This window comes from Nycticebus coucang, chromosome 5 (assembly GCF_027406575.1).
Source record: "Nycticebus coucang isolate mNycCou1 chromosome 5, mNycCou1.pri, whole genome shotgun sequence".
Taxonomy (NCBI): Eukaryota; Metazoa; Chordata; class Mammalia; order Primates; family Lorisidae; genus Nycticebus; species Nycticebus coucang.
The window spans coordinates 89,406,877-89,429,888 of record NC_069784.1 but is presented as its reverse complement, the minus strand read 5'-3'; the positions used below and the strand labels follow the sequence as shown (position 1 = coordinate 89,429,888).

General features: G+C 43.7%; 1 protein-coding gene, 1 non-coding gene and 3 pseudogenes across 3 annotated transcripts; all 5 read right to left on the bottom strand.

Moving 5' to 3' along the window:
* Nucleotides 1-208: 208 nt before the first annotated feature.
* Nucleotides 209-1,427, bottom strand: LOC128586503 (DNA/RNA-binding protein KIN17-like). Its single transcript, XM_053592317.1, has one exon. The coding sequence runs from the start codon at nucleotides 1,417-1,419 to the stop codon at nucleotides 238-240; it is 1,182 nt and encodes a 393-aa protein (XP_053448292.1). The 5' UTR covers nucleotides 1,420-1,427; the 3' UTR covers nucleotides 209-237.
* An 11,364-nt stretch (nucleotides 1,428-12,791) lies between these two features.
* Nucleotides 12,792-13,737, bottom strand: LOC128586505 (protein phosphatase 1 regulatory subunit 3C-like; annotated as a pseudogene).
* A 2,711-nt stretch (nucleotides 13,738-16,448) lies between these two features.
* LOC128586504 (nuclear transcription factor Y subunit gamma-like) lies at nucleotides 16,449-17,446 on the bottom strand (annotated as a pseudogene). The gene has a single exon (XR_008380245.1). The product of XR_008380245.1 is annotated as a nuclear transcription factor Y subunit gamma-like (transcript).
* A 2,536-nt stretch (nucleotides 17,447-19,982) lies between these two features.
* Nucleotides 19,983-20,615, bottom strand: LOC128585543 (keratin, type I cytoskeletal 18-like; annotated as a pseudogene).
* Nucleotides 20,616-22,194: 1,579 nt separating this feature from the next.
* LOC128586865 (U6 spliceosomal RNA) lies at nucleotides 22,195-22,301 on the bottom strand. The gene has a single exon (XR_008380324.1). It is a non-coding gene; the product is annotated as a U6 spliceosomal RNA (small nuclear RNA).
* Nucleotides 22,302-23,012: the final 711 nt, after the last annotated feature.

The window sequence follows — 23,012 nt, the reverse complement described above, 5'->3', positions numbered from 1 at the left end:
CTATACAATAATATTTTCAAAACTCCATTTCTTTTTTGTGTTTGTTTTCTTTCCATTTATTCACATTTTATGGATTCTTACACTTCCTCAATAGGAGTATTCAAAAACTAATACAAATAAAACTCCATTTCTTTTATACAAAAGAAATAACCCTAACCAAGTAGAGTGTCATAATGCCTTGGTGAACACCAATTTGGTGCTTTAAGATTTTAATGTGTCATTGACAAATTTTCAAACTCAGGCAAGTTTAGAAATGTCTTCATATTGAATTCCTTCAACTCTGTATCCTTTTAAAGCGCCAGTTTCAATGACTATAGTAGCTGAAAAAGTCTTCTCATTGATGGACTCTAGGGTACCTTCATTCCCTCTGTAGCCTCCCTTTAGAACTAGAATTCTTTTTCCTGGTTCTGGAATTACTGTCTCTAAGTGAGTCTGGTCAAGTTTCAGCTTGTCTCCAGAATCAATCATCCTTATGACACCTGTGTATTTGTCAATTACTTCCTTAACAACACCCTTCTTCTTATGATATTTCTCACCTAGTTTTTCGGTTATAATTTTTACGACAATTTCAGGCTGCAGCCAGTAATCTGTCTGGGCAGTTTTTTGTTTTTTCTCCTCTTTAATCTCCATGATCTCATCCAGCACAGATTTCTTCTTCTTTTCTTTGGACGGAGCTGAGCTCTGGGAAGATCCCTTCCGTTTCACCAATGCTGCACTCCCTATGGTCTTCAGTGCACTCGGGCCCAAAGAACGTGACTTTGAAGATACTCCTCCTGAGGAACTACATGCTCCCTTATTCAAATTGAATGTAACTTTCTCGTCATCATTTTCTCTGCTTAATTCCGTAAAAACAGAGACCTCCTGTTCCTTCCCTTCCAGACCTCTTCTCACTTGCTCTTCAATAAATTTGGCAGTTTTTTCTTCATCATCAAGATCCTGTTTCTTCTTTCTCTCCAGTTCCAGCTGCCGACGGATTATCTCTGGGTCCCTGTCGGGGTACTGAATGTACCACCCTTTTGGTGTCTCGTCCACTTTGCACAAGCCTTCTCTGCCCAGCCACTTGGTAAAGTCGGTCAGAGTCTCCCACTGGGTGGCGTTCATATGGATGTGCTCTCGGTGTCTGATGTATTCATTGTACACGATGTTGTTATGGACTGTCTTAGTGCCAAAGCGTCTCCTGAGAAGTTGTAGAAAGTCGTTTTGGAATTCCTCTGAAAAATAATCCATAAACTGCTGAGGATTTTCTGAAGCCAGTAATAGTTGCCTCTGATGAGATTCAGACAGACAATGACACTTATAGCCATTCTCATCCCGGCACTGCTTCTGACACATCTGGCAATACCAGCGCAGCTTTTGAAGCCCCTTGGGTTTAATCCTGTTGGCAATAGCCTTGGGAGTAAGAAAATCTGGCTTTCCCATCGTGACCACCACAGCAACAACTCTCTGGGCTCGAGCGCCCTGCCAACCAGAACCATATATTTGTTTTTAATGGATTTGTATTAGTAGAATTTACATTTTCTTGCAATAAATTTATAAAATGTCTGATGTTCTCATGAGTATTCTGTTTGGTCCACCCGTCACATCCTGTCTTAAGTTCGTGCCCCTCTTCCCCCAGCACATCCACATCTCAGACTGATTTCCCACCCTCCTCCCGCAGTCTCAGGATGGCTCCTTTTTAAAGGTTTCAGAGTCCAGGGAGAGCAGAGGGAAAGAAGAAGGCAGGGGTGGAGAAAGGAAGAGCAGAGAAAGGAAGGAGGGAGGATGTGGGGCCTTGGTGTGTGCCACACCTTTGGGGGGCAAGACACGATTGCAAGAGGGACTATGCCTAGCAAAAGCAATCAGTGTAACCTGGTTTACTGTACCCTCAATGAATCCCCAACAATAAGAAAAAAAAGGCTTCAGATTCCATAGTGTTGGACTTTTTTTTTTCTGATATGACATGAGCACCAAAGGGCTGGGTCTAGGTATGTTCTACCCTTTGATGTTCTCTCATAGAGACCAAGAATTGTCACCTTCCTTGTCCTTCCAATCCACTGGGAGAGGGAGACAACTGATTCTCCACTCCCCCTTATTTTGTTTTGATCCTTACAATTTCAATTGAAAAAACTCCTCCCCTCCCCTGTCACTGGCCTGGGGTGGAGGACACCCTCATCTACCCGGATAGGTCTTTGTAATGTTGAAACAGAAGTTTCCTAAAGTGATACTTAAGACACGTGATACATATGAACTTCAATGAAGTTCATATGTAAAAATTTCTATTTATTCATTTACTTATTCATTCATTTATTTGAGACAGAGTCTCACTGTGTGCCCTGGGGAGAGTGGCCATGGCATCATAGCTCATAGCTCAAAGCAATATCAAACTCCTGGGCTTAAGCAATCTTCCTGCCTCAGCCTCCCATGTAGCTGTAAGCATGCACCCCATAACCCAGCTAATGTATATGAACACTGTGATTTAAATGGGGATGTTAATGTTAGAGAAAAGGGAAGAAAGTTCCCTGACATAGGATAAAACTGGCCCTTTCTCTTCTAAGTACAAAGGTAAGGGGATCAGAAAAACAATTGTAGCCAAAGAGAAAAGTGGAACACTGACAGGAAGAAAACTGACCTTGACCTGGAGATTTCCAATGGAAGTCTTAGAGCTCCCAAGGCTGCAGCTCTCTGGTTCCTGGCCTGGTTGCCTCCAAGTTTGTGCTGGGATACACTGCCCTTTTATGGTGTCCGAGACACAGTCCCCGCCCACTCAGGGGCATAGGTCCCACCCTAAGATTGTGTCATTCAAACCTAATCAATCAAACTTAATCAATCCCACCCTTCCGTGCAAAGTGATGCCATTAAAATTTTAGAGTACAAAATTCAAAATATCATGGTAACTCTTTGAATTCAATAAGAAAATCTACTACCATCTGAACAAGATTCTCTAATTTCAGAATTCAACTTGAAAAAGCAAAGTGTGTTAGAGATCAAATACAGAAGCACACCGTGAAACCTATTCACATCTCGCTAATATAATCAGTGGTATTCATATCTCTCATACAGTCATGGACCATGTCGGGATCTACAATGGTGTCCATGTGCTTTGACTCAGCAGTTCTACTACTCTTGAGGGTCTTTCCTGGACAAGATAGGAAAGATGGCAACCATACCATTTTTTACTCTCTTGAAAGTGTCCTTGTATAAACAGTGCCGTGGTGTCTGCATTGGGAGCAGAAGCAGCAGGAAAAGTCATAATGGGGGAAATCTAAGACACAGTCTTTACAAAGGGGGTTGGTAGAGAGCCAGCGAAGTCCTGCTGCTAAGGGGCACGCCCTCCCTGAGATGAACTGCACTCTGAGTCACCTCGCCTTTCTCGGGTTCTTTCTGCTCGGCCTAATGCCCCACTTTTCTGTATTTTTCCTTGATGCTATCTCCATTCTGTGAATTAAATACCTACAAGGTAGGCACTTCTTTCCATTTTTATTTCATTTATTTTAAAATTTTTATTTATTTCTTTATTTTGAGACAGAGTCTTACCTGTGTAGAGTACTATGCGTCACAGCTGACAGCAACCTCAAACTCCTAGGCTCAACCTATGCTAGTGCCTGAGCCTCCTGAGTAGCTGGGACTACAGGCACCAGCTGAAATAGTCAGCTAGTTCTTCTACTTTTCTTAGTACAGACTTGGCCCCCATCTTGCTCAGGCTGCTCTCTCACTCCTAAACTTTGGCAATTACTAGCCTCAGGCTCCCAGAGGGCTAGAATTACAAGCATGAGCCACCACACCCAGCTTAGAGGCTTTTTTTACAGAAAGTTCTAAAACTTAACACAGATTGGGGTCAGTATAATAAGCAGGTCATTTTTTTTTTTTTCATACAGAAAATGTTCTCTCTCTTTTTTTTCTTTTTTAATTTCAGATTCACATTTGGGAACAAATGTTTAGTTTACATTTTTGTGATTTCTAAGGTAAAGTCCAAGTTGTAGGCAAGCCCTTTACACAGAAGGCATGACCAAAGCCACTTTTATGTAGGCTTTTGGGTATGGTCTAGGTGTTAGAATTAATGTGAGAAATTTTGTCATTTTTTGTGTATGTATTCGGGTAGGAGTGATCAGCAAGAATGTCCATGATGCTGTGTGAGTTTTGTTAACACACTGATCTCATCCCTGCTAAGACCACTGAATTCCCTCCTTCCTCCAGATCTCAATTCTTCCAGTTTTTTAAAAGGCAGGAAATGGACTAAAAATTGAGCAACAACAAGTGAAATACAGAGTTGGTGAGTATAGTCATTAAAACAATGGAGATGATTCAAATCTCTCAAGTTGTCCTTATTTTTAAAAAATCAGTTTTAAGTTTATGACAGCAAACTTAATTTTTCTTATAAGTTTTTGTAAAATAAATTCACATATAAACCCAGACATCAGCATCAGGGGGCACTGCACCCTCCCTTCCCCTGGCTCTCAAAGTAGGGCTCCTCCACCAACCTTGGAAACTTGCTACAAATGCAAAACCCGGGTCCTACCCCAGACCCCCTGATCCCATTCAGGGGACTCTAATGCACAATAGAGTTTTGAAACCACACTCTAGCCCAGTGATTCTCCACTATAGCTGCACTTTGTTGTTGTTGTTTGTTTTTCAAACAGATCCTCACCTTGTTACCCTCGGTAGAATGCTGTGGTGTCACAGCTCACAGCAACCTCAAACTCTTGGGCTTAAGCTATTCTCTTGCCTCAGCCTCTTAAGTAGTTGGGACTACAGGTGCCTACTGTGACACCTGGCTATTTTTAGAGACAAGGTGTCTCTTTGACTCAGGGTGGTCTGGAACCCATAATCTCAATCAATCCACCTGCCCAGGCCCCTGGAGTGAGAGGATTACAGGTGTGAGCCCCCGCACCTGGCTCATAGCTGCACTTCACTTCGTAATCACTTCTACATACCACTATCCCGTCCCGAGCTACAGAGATTCTGATTGGATTGGGGTAGGCTGTGGTTTTGGTCTTGGAAATGTCTGACAGCTCTCCAGCTGATTCCAATGTGAAGCTACACTTGAAAACCACTGTACAGCCTGCTTTGGTTTTCTTGGTCTTCGTGACCAAAGAAAAATACTCAAATCCACTACATCTCAGGAGTAGCGGGAACTGCTTTCCTCCCATATCTGGAGAACTTGAGGTTTAAGTTTTTCCTTGTCCTTTCATGTGTCCAGGTGGAAAGGGTTGGACACCACCTACACCTTGGTTCAGGGCACCGGGCTAGTGCACTTTGGAGCTGAGCAGAGCTCTCCCCTTCATTCCTCTCTGGGATCTCCGTAGGCTCCTACTGTCCCCTCTTCACCCAGCTTTAGTCCTGGCCAGTCGCATTAATTAAAGCAGAAGGAACATGCCTACAGAGAGCACTCCTGGGAAGGAGACTGTGGAAGAGGAAGAGGCAACAAAAGAGCAGAGGGCGAGCAAAGATTTTATGAGTTTTTTTTAGGGAATCCCAAATGAGAATAAGATGGATGGAGGCCGGGAAAGGTAAAATTTGAAAATGACTGTTGGAGAGGAAGTGGGGGATTCTGTAATAACACACATTATCATATTTTGCAAATTAGGATTGAGAATTGTAAACTATTTTCACATGACTATTGCTTTTTGAGGCAGCCTGAGTCCTGTTCCCAGACTGACCCCACCTCTACCACCAGCATTCAGTGAAGCTTCTCTGGGTACGTACACCTCCACACTACAGTTTGTAGGGGGTGGGGGAGGCTGGAGGGCGGGTAGAAGGGAGAGAACAGGACAGGGAGTGAGGAGGGAGGAAGGAATGACGGCAGGGCTGGATGCTTGTATCAGTCCATCAGGGATATCAGACAGTCATATCATTAGCAAGGACAAAATGGTCAGTATGCAAAACTTCTTCCTGATGATATTTAAAGCATTTCAAAACGTGTATTTGTATCTTGATGAAGAGTATGTGGAAATAATAGCCAACCTCATACTTAACCAAAAATAAGAATACGTGATCTTAACAACTGGGAAGAAATACCTTGTCAGCTTGTGGCTCACACCTATAATCCTAGCACTCTGGTTAGCTAAAGCCATGGTGAGCCCATGGATGGAGCTCGGGAGTTCAGGACCAGCCTGAGAAACAATGAGACCCCTGTTGCTACTACCCTGTTTCCCCGAAAATAAGACAGTGTCTTATTTTAAGGTGTGCTCCCAAAGATGCACTAGGTCTTATTTTCAGGGGACATCTTATCTTTCCTGTAAGTAGGTCTTATTTTCGGAGGATGTCTTATTTTCGGGGAAACAGGGTACTATACATAGAAAATAGAAAATAGATGATAGAAAAACTATCCAGGAGTTCTGGTGGGCGCCTATGGTCCCACCTGCTGAAAGACGGAGGTGAAAGGATCACTTGAGCACAAGAGTTTGTGATTGCTGTGAGCTATGACTCCACAGAAATCTAGGCTGGGACAATAGAGTGAGACTTGGTCGCAAAAAAAAATAAATAAATAAATGAAGTGTCAGCACATTCTTCTATGTGCTGTTAACAAGGCCTGAGTTAAGTAATTACTGTTAACTATTTTATTTAATCCTCACAAGAATTACTTTATTTCTTCCTCACAACCTGCTTAAATGTTGGGCTTGTTTTTCTCGCCCCACCCCCACCCTTTATTAGGTAGGAAACTGAGAACAGAAGCTAAATAACTTACCCATGCTCACAAAGCTACAAATCAAAAAAATCAGGTTTGAGTCCCCAGAATCCAGGTTCCATCAGGGAAAGAAGCTAGTGGGCCTGGTAAGGACGGAAGGAGAGAGCGCAGGAGGCAGCAACTGAGAGAACTTACTCCAACTTACTCCAAACCCTGTCCAGGTTTGCAGGATTTAGGACAGGAGCCACCTGACTGATGTGACAGGGCCAGGAATTTTGGGAAGGCAAGAGGGAGACAAGGAGTCAGGAGGCAGCCCCTCCAGAGATAGGTGGGCGGGCCCAGGGACTCATCTGATCCTAGCACACTGGGAGTCTGAGGCAGGAGGGTCCCTTGAGCTCCAGAGATGGAGACAAGAGTGAGCAAGAGGGAGACCCCATCTCTACTAAACTACAAAAACTAGCCAGGTGTCATGGCAGACAGCTATAGCCCCAGCTACATGGGGAGCTGAGGCAGGAGGATCACTTGAGCCTAATACTTTGGTTGTGGCTGTGAGCTATGACACCATTGCACTCTACCCAGGGCAACAGGGGACATTCTGTCTCAAAAAAAATAAAGCAGATGAGACATGTGGACAAGTGCCTGCCTCTGATTTGGTCCATAGCAAGCTGAGATGAAAGGGAGTTGGGGAGAACAATTTTGTTAGATACTGATTCTACCACAGGTTAAGCATGGAACCCAACCCCCAGAGCCTTGGTAATTCAATCAGAAGAGAGAAAGGAACCAGGCCAATCACTGAGCATGGACACTTTCCCCTAATGTTTGAGAAATGAAGGGAATCCTGGGGCTTAAATGTCTACAAGGAAAGATCCTTGAAACAAAGAGCCCTGCAGTGCCTGTGGCTCAGTGGGTAGGGCACAGGCCCCATATACCAAGGGTGGCGGGTTCAAGTCCGGCTCCAGCCAAACTGCAACAAAAAAAATAGCCAGGCATTTTTTTTTGGCAGGCACCTGTAGTCCCAGCTACTTGGGAGGCTGAGACAAGAGAATCACCTAAGTCCAAGAGCTGGAAGTTGCTGTGAGCTGTGACGGCACAGCACTCTACCAAGGGTGACAAAGTGAGACTCTTTCTCCAAAAAAAGAAAAGAAACAAGAAACCTTGGAGAAAAGCCAACATGCCAATGTAACACAAGCTCTTAACCCTGGTCACAGGGAAACTGAGGCTGCCCTTCCCCTTAGCATTCAAGATAGGGAGTCGGGAAGCCCACAGCTTCTGTGAGTTTTCAAACTACAGGCCTCAACCTACTGGTGAGTTGTGAAATCAAACCAGTGTGTGAGATCAGGATTTTTTCTAGTGAAATACATTAAGAGATAATTATTAGTGTATCATTTGTCATGGATATTGCCTTAGAAAACGTGTTTCAACATTACAAAGACCTATCCGGGTAGATGAGGGTATCCTCCACCCGCACAGGACAGGGGAGGGCAAGGACTTCCTTCAAATAAAATTGTAAGGATTAAAAGGAAACAAGAAGGGGAGAGTTGCTGTCTCCCCCCACAGTGGAGTTGGAAGGACAAGGAAGGTGACAATTTTGAGTCTCTATGGGAGGAAGTCAAAGGGTAGAACATACCTAGACCCAGCCCTTTGGCACCCATGTCATATCAGGGGAAAAAAAGTCCCACGCTATGGACTCTGAAGCCTTGAAAAAGGAGCCATTGGGAGACTGTAGGATGAGGGTGGGAAATCAGTCTGAGATGATGTGGTTGTGGTGGGGGAAGAGGGGCACCAACTTGAGACAGGATGTGACAGGCAGACCAAACAGAATACTCATAAGAACATCAGACATTTTATAAATTTAATTGCAAGAAAATGTAAATTCGGGTGGCGCCTGTGGCTCAAGGAGTAGGGCGCCGGTCCCATATGCCGGAGGTGGCGGGTTCAAACCCAGCCCCGGCCAAAAAAGAAAAAGAAAATGTAAATTCTACTAATACAAATCCAAAAACAACTTTAAAAACAAGTTTATGATGAATACACATTAATGAGTTAGCATGGTTGATAAACAATTCTTTTTTTTTTTTTTTTTTTTATTGTTGGGGATTCATTGAGGGTACAATAAGCCAGGTTACACTGATTGCAATTGTTAGGTAAAGTCCCTCTTGCAATCATGTCTTGCCCCCATAAAGTGTGACACACACCAAGGCCCCACCCCCCCTCCATCCCTCTTTCTGCTTCCCCCCCATAACCATAATTGTCATTAATTGTCCTCATATCAAAATTGAGTACATAGGATTCGTGCTTCTCCATTCTTGTGGATAAACAATTCTTAACGAATCAAAAATCAGCAACACTGGTCTGAAGTTTGGCTTGCTAGGACATGGCCTTTCATCTCAGAAAATGCAGAGGAGTTTTATAAGTGAATCTACATCTGCTAGGCAGAAGCAAAGGGATGTAGTCTTCAGAACAGTCGTTTCCTTCTTTATATAATTGATTCCAGAAGTTGCTGAATCTGTTGCTATTTTATAACCTCGACATTATCTCATTAAACCTATTGGCATCTTCATGCCTATCATACATACCCTGGTTTACTGACAGCTACACAACAGGTCAATGGTTGAAATGGGCAAAGGATAATTCCCAATTAATATGAATCACCACTCACAATATGCCTTGGTCAAACTTCTTTGTCTCTCAAGAAACTGTGTTTCAGCGAAAATAAAAATGAGAAACTTTGTCTTCCCTAAGACTTATTTCCCTGTCTCTGAAATTTTATGCCTTATCAAAGCATCTTCTATCTGATTCTTGTTGGTCCACAGAGGACTATCATCAGAAATTGCACCAAAAAAGCCATAAAATAAAAAAGACAGTTTGAATCCACAGAATCTAGTATCTAGATAACTTATATCCTACTATTCTCCATTCTTTATTTACTAAAAATATCATACAGTATTGTCTCTAATCATGACAGCTATTTGACTAAGAGATACAATTATCCTAATTTTCAGACTAGAAAACAGAAGCTTCTTGGGCTTCACAATATTCCCAAATATCTGATAGTTATTTACCTACAAGCCTAAAATATTTACCATAAACAAATCTATACCATTGTCAGTACAGAGTCTACAAAATGCCCTTAACAATATTTGACAGTTCATGGCACTGCAGCACACTGTCTGGTCCTTGATCATTCTGATCTTTTTCAGGCCAAAGTTCTCTTTGACTTCTCTACAAAGCTGCTAGGAAGATCTCAATTTCTCAAGGACAGATTCTCAGGACAACACCGTCACCTTCTCCTGGCCAATCAAGAAGGAAAAACGGACGAAAAGGCCCCAGCGAGGAGACAGGACTGTACATATAAATGAGGGCATCATTTCCAACATCGAAAAACCGGATTTCTTCCATCTCCACATCCAGGAAAATTCCCACACGCTCAAGTCCAGGGCTTGCAGGGATCCTACTTTCTGGGATGAAGTTGGCACTGATTGCTCCTGCCTTCATGCTGATGATCCAGAAGCCATGCTCAGAGGACAAGTCCCTCTGCCTTCTGTCCACCGACTCCTTGCAGACACCCAGAGACCACTCCTTCACCTCTCCCACGTCCACCTCCCAGTAATGTCGGCCAGTGGAGAAGCTGGGTGTACCCAGGACACAGGCCAGCGGGATGAATCTCCTGGGATCTTCCAGCATGTCCTGATGGCTCTTTGCACGCTGGACGCTCCTTAGGTCCTCGGAGACGACAAGAAGGGAGCTGGTGGTGGCTGCATCCAGGCTCATATCTTCCCGGAACCGCTGGAGCTCAGGGCTCACGTGCATCGTCTGCTCCAGGAGGGGCCCATGCTGCTTGAGGAGAAGGGTCAGCGTTCTTGTCTGTCATTCTGCTGTTTGGGTTTTTTTTTTTTTGTCTGTTTTTTTGTTTTTATATCAAACACATTTATTCTTACGGTGAGAAGCTCATAAAGGATAGATAAAGGGAAGTGAAATATTTACAGTGAAAAACTCATGGAAGTTAGCCCAACCTTACATACTGTCACAGCAGAGTTACTACAGTAGTACTTTTTAGCATGGCACATCACACGTGTTAAAATCAAGAGCACTTTCTTGACACTTCTCAGCCGATGTGCACAATAATAGAAGCAAATGCTCTGGGACTCCTGTCCTTATGATCTTACAGAATGGATATTTGCACAAAACAAATATATTACAACAAAAGAATTCCCATCCATTTTTTTTTTAAAGAGGCCTTTGACTTCAAAGGAAATAAAACAGCAAGACAAAAATAGGCAAGAAGATAGATTGCTATTTCTGTGTGCTAGGTACTGGATTCTTGCACTGAGAATCCTAGTGTTGGGCCACACTTCAAACATCACATCAAAAAAGTGTGGCAGAAAAATGAGTCACCTTCAATATGAAGGATGTGAGTTGTGTACACTGACAATACTCTCAAAGATACAAGAGTATTCGAAGAGGACTGCCAATGTACAGAATGGACCTTTTTTTTTCTTTTTTCTTTTTTTTTATTGTTGGGAATTCATTGAGGGTACAATAAGCCAGGTTACACTGATTGCATTTGTTAGGTAAAGTCCCTCTTGGTGGGTGGGAGGCATTTTCCTTCCATCACCATCACAGAGGATTTTCCTCTGCTATAAGGGATATAAGCTCTTCTGCCCATATCTCAGGGATGGAGCTACTCCCTTAGTCTCTGCCCCAGGCAAATGCAAATCTCCACAATGGGTATCTGCTTTGCCTGTTTAATGGCCACGAAATGCCCCAGAAGATGTATCTTTTCTTAGGATTTGCCATAGCCTCTCCTATGACCATTATTCTCCTCAGAGTGCTCACAGACCTGGCAGGGTGTTTATAAGCTGTATCTTGAGTAGGCTAGAATTTCAGAAAAGACAAGAAGCTTGCTAGCAATGGCTAGCTTAAATGTAAACTAGCTGGTTTTTTTTTTGTTGCAACTCACTCAACTTACTTTTTGTTTTCCTCTTTTTTGGAGGGTGCTTTCCTTTGCCAAGAATGGGGTCTTTGGTCCCCATTCTCCCAAAAGTTGTTAACCATTGATGGCATGGTTTTTGTTAGCAGGATTCTGTACTAAGAACCCAAGCATGATGTCTTAACCACAAAGTCACTTACAAGATTAGGATTGTGAAGTCAGATATGCTTAAACCTTCTCCAAATCATGATTTTTGGTAGATCACATTTGAATAGAAAGGCTTCATTTGAGATCTTTATTCTTGGGGGCGGCACCTGTGGCTCAGTAAGTAGGGCACCAGCCTCATCTAGTGAGGGTGGCAAGTTCAAACTGGCCCCAGAAAACTGCAACAAAAAAATAGCCAGGCACTTTGTCAGGTGCCTGTAGTCCCAGCTACTCAGGAGGCTGAGGCAAGAGAATCACCCAAGAGTTGGAGGTTGCTGTGAGCTGTGTGATACCACAGCACTCTACCAAGGACAATAAAGTGAGACTCTGTCTCTACCAAAAAAAAAAAAATCTTGATTCTTCATAGTTACAATTCATCTTCACCAAGTGCCACCTGATACCCTTAAAGGTTATTTGGCTCTTCTCCACAGGAATATATAGAATGCATCTTTCCCCCCCTCTACAAATGTTTCCCCAGGATAGAACCATAAAACCACCTTAAAAACACAAAATAACCTTACATTTTCTCACCAACAATTAAGTATCAGACCTCCTGCTCCTATTCTGACTTCAGAGCCCTTTGTGTACATATTTCATACATTCCTCATACCATTAACACAGCTTTCCATCACCATCACTTGTCCTTCCTCAACTCTTCCTTCCCCAACCTGAAAGCTCATGAATTCAGAGGGCAGAAGGAAGGGCACTGAAAAGATATTGCCTTTATTCAAATAGTTCCCAGGCTGTTACTTGATCCTCCAAAGCAAAATTGGGCAGCATCATCTCCATTGACCCCAAAACTAAATCCTCAAGTGGATTTCTTTTCTGTAGCCAGGTCTCAAAAGCTCAAATCTAAACCTACTGATGGAAAGTAGCAAAGACTTTTTTTTTTTTTTTTGTGGTTTTTGGCCAGGGCTGGGTTTGAACCTGCCACCTCCGGCATATGGGACTGGCGCCCTACTCCTTGAGCCACAGGCACCGCCCATACTGAGCAATACAGACCTAGAATTGCATGGGGAATATGACGGCTCAAGACCAACCACTAGGTTGCTTAATTCATCGATGAGAGATCAAGTTCTCCATTCTCCCCCAGCTCTGCCACTCTGGGAAGAGCCCACTAGCCATACTTGGACTGCCAAAGACTGGTGACTCTAACTCCATCTTAGGGGATGCTTGGTGGAATGTTCAGGGGTGCTATCTGTGTCTGCACCCCATCAGGTTTCCACGGTGTGTGGACAATTCTAGAATTCTGGCCCTCATTGTTGTCCCAGAGGACTTGCCCATTAGCACAGTAAGAAATGCTGAGCTCTATTTTCTCCTCAGTTGGAATGACTGGGGGAGGTCAATGGCAAATAAGAAGGTGTCAGTTTCTGAGCCACTATATACACTTTTCATGTAGACACAGTCCACATCGGTGTATCTTTTCCAAGTATCAAAGATGATACAGATCTGCACCTTCTTCTGAAAGCTCACATTTTTCACTTGCACAGTCCCAGTCATTGTTCACTTTTGCAAAGAGCAGTTCTCCAGACAGACAAAGTTCTTCTGAAAGCAGTTCCAGAAACTTAAGTAATCACTTAAAGGCTGAGGGAAATCTAAAATCAAGTTTTTCTCCTTGTGGAGTTTTAAGCCAGAGGAGATATTGTTAATGTCCAAACGATCAAACTGAAGATCCCACACTGGTTCTTCTGAGAGGTCAGAGAAGATGTGGATGGCGTTGAGAGAAACCCTTGGAGTCAGCAAACACAACCCACGTGTTGGCTTGGTTGTGTGAGCATTTGCAGTCATTCTACAATTTGGCTTCCTGTTTTAGGTTGAGACATGATTTCAGGGGTTTTAATTTATTCACAAAATGTCCTCATTGAAAGTTGTTATAAGGACCCAAGAAACTCTTCAGAGGTGGTGGATGAGCCAAGCAAAGCCTCACGGCTATATCCATTGGCAAGACTGAACTTGTGAAAGGACATGGATATAAAACCTGGATCATTCTGGTGCAGCTCATGAGGCAGAGAGGCAGTGACCGAACTGCCTGCACAAGTTCGCACCCTGGTTCTGGGTCGTCCTCAGTTGGTGGTGGCTGGAGCAGATTCCTCATTCGCCATTCTCTCTTAGGAGGTTTCTCTGTTGATCCTTGACACATGGGGCAGATCGGTATCGAAGCCTCCCTTTCTGATGTTCAAGTGTGGATGCGATCAAAACAGAAGATGTGCCCATAAGAGAAGGAGAAGGGCTTGGTGAAGAAATCCAGGCAAACTGAGCAGGTTGCCTCTGCGTGCAGACTCCTTGGCAGGCAACTGAGCTGAAATGGTGCTTTATCTGCTTCTTGGGAGTTCTTAGAAATCTTCAATACACAATCTGATCCTCAATATCAGGATGTAGCTAGATCCAATACAAAAATTAAGTCATATAAATATTTTCATCATTTGTGTATGGAAGTGACACTAAGTGATTACAGAATCTTAGTAGTGTAATCGTCTGTGAGAAAACTATCAAAACTCAAAAATCTAGGCAAGCACAAGAGAGAGACAGGGCAGCTTACTTGTGTGCAGACTTCCAGATGATGTGTTGGCTGGGACCAAAGCTTCTCCCTATGGGAGCTGAGCCCAACTGCGTCTTTAATGGGATCTGGGAGTGAAGTCACACCCCTAATCCATACTTCTTTGAAAGTCACCTGCAGTTCAAGAAAAAAATTATCAACATCTAAATCCAATCATAAAAGCAAAGCCAGTTCTGCAGGAGTTATGACAGAAAAGTGACTAAGGGACCCTCAGAATTTCAAAAAAGACCACATGGTGAGTGAAACTAGCAAAATCCCCGGCTGAGTGAATGAGATGCCTAGAACAGAATAATTTTTTGTTTGTTTGTTTTAGAGACAGAGTCTCCCTTTGCCGCCTCGGTAGTGTGCCATGGTGTCACAGCTCACAGCAACCTCCAGCTCTTGGACTTAGGTGATTCTCCTGCCTCAGCCTTCCCAGGAGCTGGGACTACAGGCACCTGCCATGACGCCCAGCTATTTTTTTGTTCGTTTGTTTTGTTTTGCAGTTTGGCCAGGGCCGGGATCGAACCCACCACCCTTGGTATGTGGGGGGCGCCCTACTCACTGAGCCACAGGCGCTGCCCAGGAACAGAATCATTTTTAAGGACAAAGTATCATTGGATGAAATGCTTTCAAGCACTCTGAGAAAACTACTTTATCAAAAGTTATAATCATTGTCATCAACTTCTCTAAAATAATCTGGGCCTGAACCATAACCAGAAAGATGCTCCTCACAAGAGATCCTCCCATTGCCCCAAGTGCTCCCGAAACTTCATAACCCCTAGGGCCCCCGTAAGCCTCCTGCCATGGCTATCGTTCTTTTATGCAAATTTGACATGGGGCTTGAAAACTGAATGAGGTTGCCTATCTCACCTTGGAAGGTATCCAAGAAAACAAGTTTTTTTTTTTTAATCTAAAATGAGATTTATTGCATTTTATGCAGTTTGAAGTCCATGCAGCAAAGGAGACTAGCAGATTTTTAATATGTTGTGCCCAAGAATTCCACAAAGACCACACTGCCAAAGAAGTCAAAATTACAGCAGAGTCCTTTTATTGAAGAGCCGGCTGGCAACTACCTCAGTGTCCCAACATGGGGTTTCTGAGAGCAGCCCCAAGTGCTTAAGGAGTCGGCTTGGTCTGCATCCTGGGTGGCATGCAGGCTGTCCCGGGACATTTGGATGGGGTAGCAAGCGAGCATTGTACAGAAGCAGAATTTTGCAGTTAGTTAGCTGTACGTCATACATCTTTGTTTTAATATTTTCCCATACATCTTAGTTCCAGTACTCTTTCCACCTGGTATTGTTTAAAGGTCAGTCAGGGGATAGATAGTCAGGTTGTTTTCCAGGAAGCTAGTCAAGTAAGAAGTTAATGAATACTTTCCCATCTATCTTGGGAGTGAACCAGACTTACTCCATTTTGTTGAGGGCTTGCAGCCCAGGAATTTGCCAGGAGTTAACTGCTATTTTTCTACTTTAGCCTAGGCCTAACAACAAATTTAAAAAATAAAGGGGGGAAAGGCAGCAAATACACAAAGTTCTAGTCTCCTTGGGTCCCTGGGAGAGACGTGTATGGGAATGAAACCATCCACTCTCCACAGGGAATGAGTTCATCTCTTAAATGCAAGGAATGTTGCCACGGCCTCTGGATACAAATATGGGAAAGTCTGGGGGAAAAGCAGGGGGTGGAGAGAGGACCACTAGTGGAAAAAAAGGTACACACGTTCACCTAATTCACTCTGAGGGCAGAACAATGTGGCAAATCTTGGGGGTAGCAGCAGTTCCAAGAGTTAGGAAATACTGTATGGTACACCCCAGGGAGATTTGCTCCTAAAAAGAAGTGGCAGTGAGAACCAAAAGAGACATATTTCTTCAACCACACTCTTCAAGAAAATGCCATAAATATGTTATTTAATGTTTTCATTTCATAGCACTGGACACGCAGCTCAGCATACTGAAATGCTGATTCATTAAAGAAAAAAGATGGAAAAAGGAAAACAAAAAAAATTGCATCTTTCTGCTGGAGAATCTCGGTCCCCAAGCATGGGGTGTAGCCAGTGTCCTAGCCTGCAGGAGGTGCTGAGGTCAGCCAGGTCCTCTGGGGAGGGAGTCTGTGCCCGTAGCCTGGGGCTGTAGGGTAAAAATTGTGTTGGGTGTCCTTGGCCTTGCCAGCTCAGGACTTCAGTCCCTGGTCGCTTGAGGGGCCTGCCTGTCGGAGGGCTGGTTGGCTGACTGGATGAGCATGAGCTGAGTGAGGTCCTGGCCTGCAGGCATGTGACTTGCTGGATCTAGTAGAGCTGCTGTCCATCTCTGAACTGGCTGAACTGCTGCTGTCCTTGCTGGACCTCTGTCTGTGAATCTGTTTGGCATTGGTGGCAAGGGTCTGCATCGGTCCCTGCATTACTTGGGTGCCTGATACAGGCTGGGCTAAGTGGATATACTGCAGCTGGCCAGTACTGAGCTGTACCAGTTTCTGCAGGATCTCTCCTGTGTTCCTGATGATCTGTTGCATGGTCTGTCCACTGCCACTCTGGACTGTTGCGCTTGACCCTGCCGCTGGGTCTGGACAATCTGCACCTGCTGACCTTCTCCGACTTGCATCGTCATGGGTGTGGTCTAGCCCTGACGAGGCTGTGCGATGATCTGCCCAGGCTGGATGGGGGTCATGGAGCTGGTGGTCGGCTGGCCTTGCTGTTGCCCCTGGACTTGGACGGCAGTGGGCTGCTGAGCCAGCGTGAAGTAGTACTGGACAGACTCAACAGGAGTTACAGACTGGCGCACCTCCTCCTGACGCTTTGGTGGTTTCAGTTCATCTCTTGGAACAATATCGATGAGAAAGTCAAACTGATCAAATTTTGTAATTGCCGTGGCGATATCATTCCTCTGTAGGGTCCGGCGCTTGTTATCCTCCGTATGAATCCAGGCTCGAAGAGTCAACTCAGTGATAAAAATCTGGGCTGCCTTGGCAAACAGCACAGGGGCCTCAGCACTGATCATTTTCACATCTTCATCCAGTTTCATAATCTTCTTAATACGAGCCAGTGGGAGTTCTTGTGCTCCGAAATCTTTCACTGTTAAATTCTGCATTTCTTCCATGACGTGAGGCCAGAAGGACTGCAGGCTCTGCTGGGCATCACTGCTGCTAGTACCACCAAATCCTCCTTCTGTGGACATTTCGATAAACGCCTCTGCTGAAGAGTCCAGGGAAGAGCAGGAGCTGCCCCTGCGGAGTCAGGCAATGCAGAGGCCCGGGCACGGCAGGGGGCGGAGGAAGGTGCGTCACCGAGAACCGAGCGCAGGCGAAGCCGGGGCACAGACAAGACCGCCGCCACGCGGTTTGCACCGTCTCCCCTCTCCTCTTCCTCCTCCCCGGGCGCCTTGATTCTCTGTATGGTGTAATGCCAAAAAAACAAGTTTTTAAAAGGAAATTTCTACATTTATAGCATGTTCTTCCTTTGAGTGTTAAGTATGATCTCCAATGGTCAGAAACAATATAATGACTCAGTTAATTATGATACAACTATTATAAGTGGTACTTATATTTAAGTGAAAAACTCAGGAAAGTCTTTAAGAAATAATATTAGAAAGTAAAAAGGAACGATTTTTAGAAATGGCACATACATGGTAGTTGAAAACTCATTAAAATACTGGTACGTATGCAAAGCAACCTGAAGTTCATATGTAAAAATTTATATTTATTCATTTATTTATTTATTTTGAGACAGAGTCACACTGTGTTGTCCTCGGTAGAGCACTGTGGGGTCACAGCTCACAGCAACCTCCAACTCTTGGACTCAAGCGATCCTCTTGCCTCAGCCTCCCAAATAGCTGGGACTACAGGCGCCTACCACAATGCCTGGCTATTTTTTTTTTTTTTTAGTTGTAGTTCTCATTGTTTAGGTATCCCGGGGCGGGTTCACACCTGCCACCCTCTGTGTACGTGGCCAGCGCCATAACCACTGTGCTATGGGCCTTTATTTATTTATTTTTTGAGACAGAGTCTCTGTCCTGGGTAGAGTAGCCAGAGTCTCTGTCCTGGGTAGAGTAGCCAGCCATGGCATCATAGCTCACAGCAACCTAAAACTCTTGGGTTCAAGCAATCTTCCTGCCTCAGCCTCCCAAGTAGCTATAAGCATGCACCCCCCAAAGCCCAGCTAATATAGGTAAACATTGTAATGAATTTAAATGGGATGTTAGAAAAGTGAAGAAAGTTCCCTGACATAGAACAAAATTGGCCCTTTCTCTTCTCTTCTAAAATACAAAGGTAAGGGGATCAGAAAAACAATTGTAGCCAAAGAGGGAAGTGGAACACTGACAGGAAGAAAACTGACCTGGAGTTGGAGATTTCCAGTGGAAGTCTTGGAGATCCCAAGGCTGCAGCTCTTTGGCTCCTGGCTGGTTGCCTCTGAGTTTGTGCTGGGATACACTGCCCTTTTATGGTGTCTGAGACACAGTCTCCGCCCACTCAGGGGCATAGGTCCCACCCTAAGATTGTGTCATTCAAACCTAATCAAGCAAACGTAATCACCACCACCCTTCCATGCAAGATGATGTCATTAATGCAGAATACAAATGCCTACATACAGTAACTAAGAAAATGCCATGAAAGTTACGTTGAACAGTTTGATGAGAATATTTCAGATTGTATATGAAACCTGCACATTGAACCCCTTGATTGCACTAATGTACACAGCTATGATTTAACAATAAAAATAAAGAAAAAATATTTTATAGTACAAAACTCAAATATCATGGTAACTCTTTGAATTCCATAACCAAATCTACTACCATCTAAACAAGATTCTCTAATTCCAGAATTCAACTTGAAAAAGCAAAGTGTGTTAGAGAACAAATATGGATGAAAAATTGTACATACTTATCATGTATATATAACATGATGTTTTGATATGTTAATATATTGTGAAATGATTAAATCAAACTAGTTGACATATCCATTACCTCACCTACTTTAAATGTGATGAAAACATAAAATATCTACTCTCTTAACAATTTTTAATATATATTATTAATTATAGACACCATTGCATACAATAGACATTCAGAAGTTTTTCTTCCTGTCTACCTGAAAATTGATACCTTTTAACCAACATCTCCCCATTCCTCCTCTCATCCGCCACCTCAACCCCCAGTAACATTCCATTCTGTGCTTACAGAAGTCTGATTTTTTTAGAGTTCATGCATGGGTGAGAGATCATGCAGTGTCTTTCAGTGCTTGGTCCATTTCACTAAGCGTAATGTCCTCTAGACACATCCATTTATGGCAAATGACAGAATTTCTTTCTTCTTTAAGGCTAAATAGAGTTACATTGCGTAGCATTTTTTTTTTTTCTAGTGACCATTGAACTCTTTATTGGCATAAGGGCATGCTGCTCTACTGCCTCAGTGTCTCAGAACTTTGGTGTCATTGGTCTCAGACACCACTTTGCCATCCCCTATTCTGCAGGTGGTGGTCTTTTGGATGGTTTGCATGGAGTTGCTGCTGTCCAAGGCATCACCAAGGTTGAAGTCCTCCCGGTCTTCCAGCAAGCGGCGGTAGGTGGCCATCTCAGCCTCTAGCTTGACCTTAATGTTCAATAGTGCCTCATACTCCTGGGCCTGGCACTGCCCCTCTGCATGGATCTGTGCCAACTCCGACTCCAAATGCAGCAGGACCCCATTGAGTTGCTCCATCTGCATGGCATAGCAGGCCTCCACCTACCTCAGGCTGTCCTGATTTCTCATGGACTCCAGCTGCAGTCGAGTGATATTGGTGTCATCAATGACCTTGCAGAGCCCATGGATGTCACTCTCCACAGATCGGCGCATGGCCAGTTCTGTCTCATACTTGACTCTAAAGTCATCAGCAGCAAGACGGGCATTGTCAATCTGCAGAACAATGCAGGCATTGTCCACAGAATTTGCAAAGATCTGAGCCCTCAGGTCCTTGATGGTCTTGAAGTAATGTGCCCAGTCTCTGACCTGGGGCGCCTTCTTCTCCAGGTATTCCCGGATTTTGCTCTCCAGCCTCCGATTATCCGTCTCCAGGTTCCTCACTCTGTCCAGGTAGAGGCCAGGCGGTAGTTCAGTTCTTGCATGGTCTCCTTCTCAGTCTAGATGCCCCCTATTCCTGCTAGACCCCCGGCCATCCCCATGGCCAGGCCCCGGGACCCCCAACCGCCCCGGAAGCTGGTGGAGTGGGACACGGAGATCCGGGAGCTGGAGCCCCGGGGCGCCTGCACAGACGCTGGCTGTGCTGCTGGTGGGCCGGACACTGTAGCTGGGCGCCTGGACTGAGGCCAGGGACCAGTAATTGCTGGAGAAAGTGGTGGAATGAGTAATGAAGAACATGGTGTCTGAAGAGGAGAGGACGAGACTCGGATGAGCTGAGACTGCGTAGCATATTTTCTTTACACATTCATCCACTGATGGATATAGGTTGACTCTATATCTTGACTGTTGTGAATAATGTTGCATGAACATAACAGTGCAGATATCTCTTCCAGATACTGATTTCCTTTCCTTTAGATGTATTTCCAGAAGTGAAATTGATGTATCACATAGTTGTTCTGCTTTTTTTTTTGTAGAGACAGAGTCTCACTTTGTCACCCTCAGTAGAGTGCTGTGGCATCACAGCTCACAGCAACCACCAGCTCTTGGCCTTAGGCGATTCTCTTGCCTCGGCCTTCTGAGTAGCTGAGACTACAGGCACCCACCACAACACCTGGCTATTTTTTTGTTGCAGTTTGGCCGGGGCTGGGTTTGAACCCACCTCCCTCAGTATATGAGGTTGGCACCCTACTCACTGAGCCACAGGTGCCGCCCTAGTTGTGCTGTTTTTGCAGTTTCCTTGATGGCTGCACTAACTTATATTCCCAACAACAATGTACAAGGGTTCCTCTTTCTCTGCATCCTCATCAGCATTTATCTTTCTTTTTAATAAAAACCATTTTTACAGGTATGCAGTAATACCCTTTAATATTCTTATTCATGGATGAGAACCAAAAAAAGTGTTGTCGTTATATGAATTATATTTCCGCAAATTCCCAGTATTAAAAATTAAAACTGATACATTTTTAAAGATTTATTTGTTATTAAAATGAGGACACTATTACATGTTAACCTAACATAGTTTTATGAAAAAATAACTATTTTCTAGAGCAAAAATAATTACTGAGACACGTGTAATTGTTTTGCATATCTGAGAACCTCTGTAATTTCTGCTTAATTAAAGGCAGCTGGATTCTCACATCTGTTTCTGCTCAATCTGTTGTGATAGTTGCCTTGATTGGAATATGTGAAGAAAATTTGATTTCTCATGGCCATTTAGGTGAAAAAGGAAGGATCTTGCAGAATTCCTAAATGGATATCAGGGACCTCCAGCATCCCTCTGACCACTATTTGAAGACCATTGCTGTACAACGAACTTCATAACTTCAAGGGCAGCAAATCTTAGCTCCTTGATAAACAAGAGAGTGCCCAACCATCCTTTTGTAAGGCTTCTGGCATCACAAAACAAATTTATATGATGTGGCTCAATGCAGAAGGTTCTCCCTTCTTTTCCCAATAATGATGAGATTCTTTTCAATTTTTTCACTTAATTTATTTAACTGCAGTGATGCTGCCAAATCAATTTGTTCTCTACCACTGTATAACACCTACTAGGCCCTCAACAGAAAAGCTAATGCTTTTCTCATTGATTTCTACATTTTTCAGGCAGCTCTGACTGTGGCTCAGACATACAGTGATTCGATGCCTTTGTCTGCCAGGAGGAGTATTTCCCAGAAATACTTCCTTTTTTTTTTTTTTTTTGCACTTTTTGGCTGGGGCCAGGTTTGAATCCACCACCTCTAGTATATGGGGCCGGCGCCCTACTCCTTTAAGCCACAGGTACCGCCCCAGAAATACTTTCTTTTTTTTTTTTTTATTTAAAAATATGGAACGCTTCACGAATTTGCGTGTCATCCTTGCGCAGGGGCCATGCTAATCTTCTCTGTATCGTTCCAATTTTAGTATATGTGCTGCTGAAGCGAGCACCAGAAATACTTTCATTCCCAGGTTCTCCGTTACTACAGTAATGCTGAAAACAAGGAGAAATGTCATTTTTTTTTAATTTTCAAGGACTGGAAATATTTGAAGCCACTTATCTGTGATATCTTAATATCTTCATGACAACATATCAAAAATGTGCATGCAGTTTTTTTAATTTTCAGAATAATTTTTAATTATCATTAGCACTTCCACAAGTTCAGATGAAATCACAAACTAAACTCGTCTTCATAGCTTTCTGATTAAAAAAGAAATCAATTTTCATGCATGCTAGTTAGATAAGATGCAGCCACTGGGTGAGGGGGGGAATAATCAGCTGAGTCAGGAGTCTAACATGTCTACAAGAGAATGATGTGTTTGCTTAAATCATAGTTTGCATTTTTCAAAAGGCAGCAGCTGAGAGGGGCAGCTTTTCACAATTGTTTCCATCCCCTGGTGTGGGACAGGTGCCACTCCACAACCCCTTCTTTTCTCCAATTCGTGTCCTCTCCTGCACTCTGCTGCCTGGTTATACATTAAAATGGACCCTTCTGCCTATCTAAAAGCAGATGAAGGGCACCTCTGAATTATTAACATCATCAGGGCCTGCTAATGGAGTTCCTTGACTCTCCTCTGCAAAAGGAGCTGTGTTTTGCAGACTTGCGAGCTTCATGAAGAGAATATTTTTGGCATGTAGAATACGAAGAATGCTCCACAAAA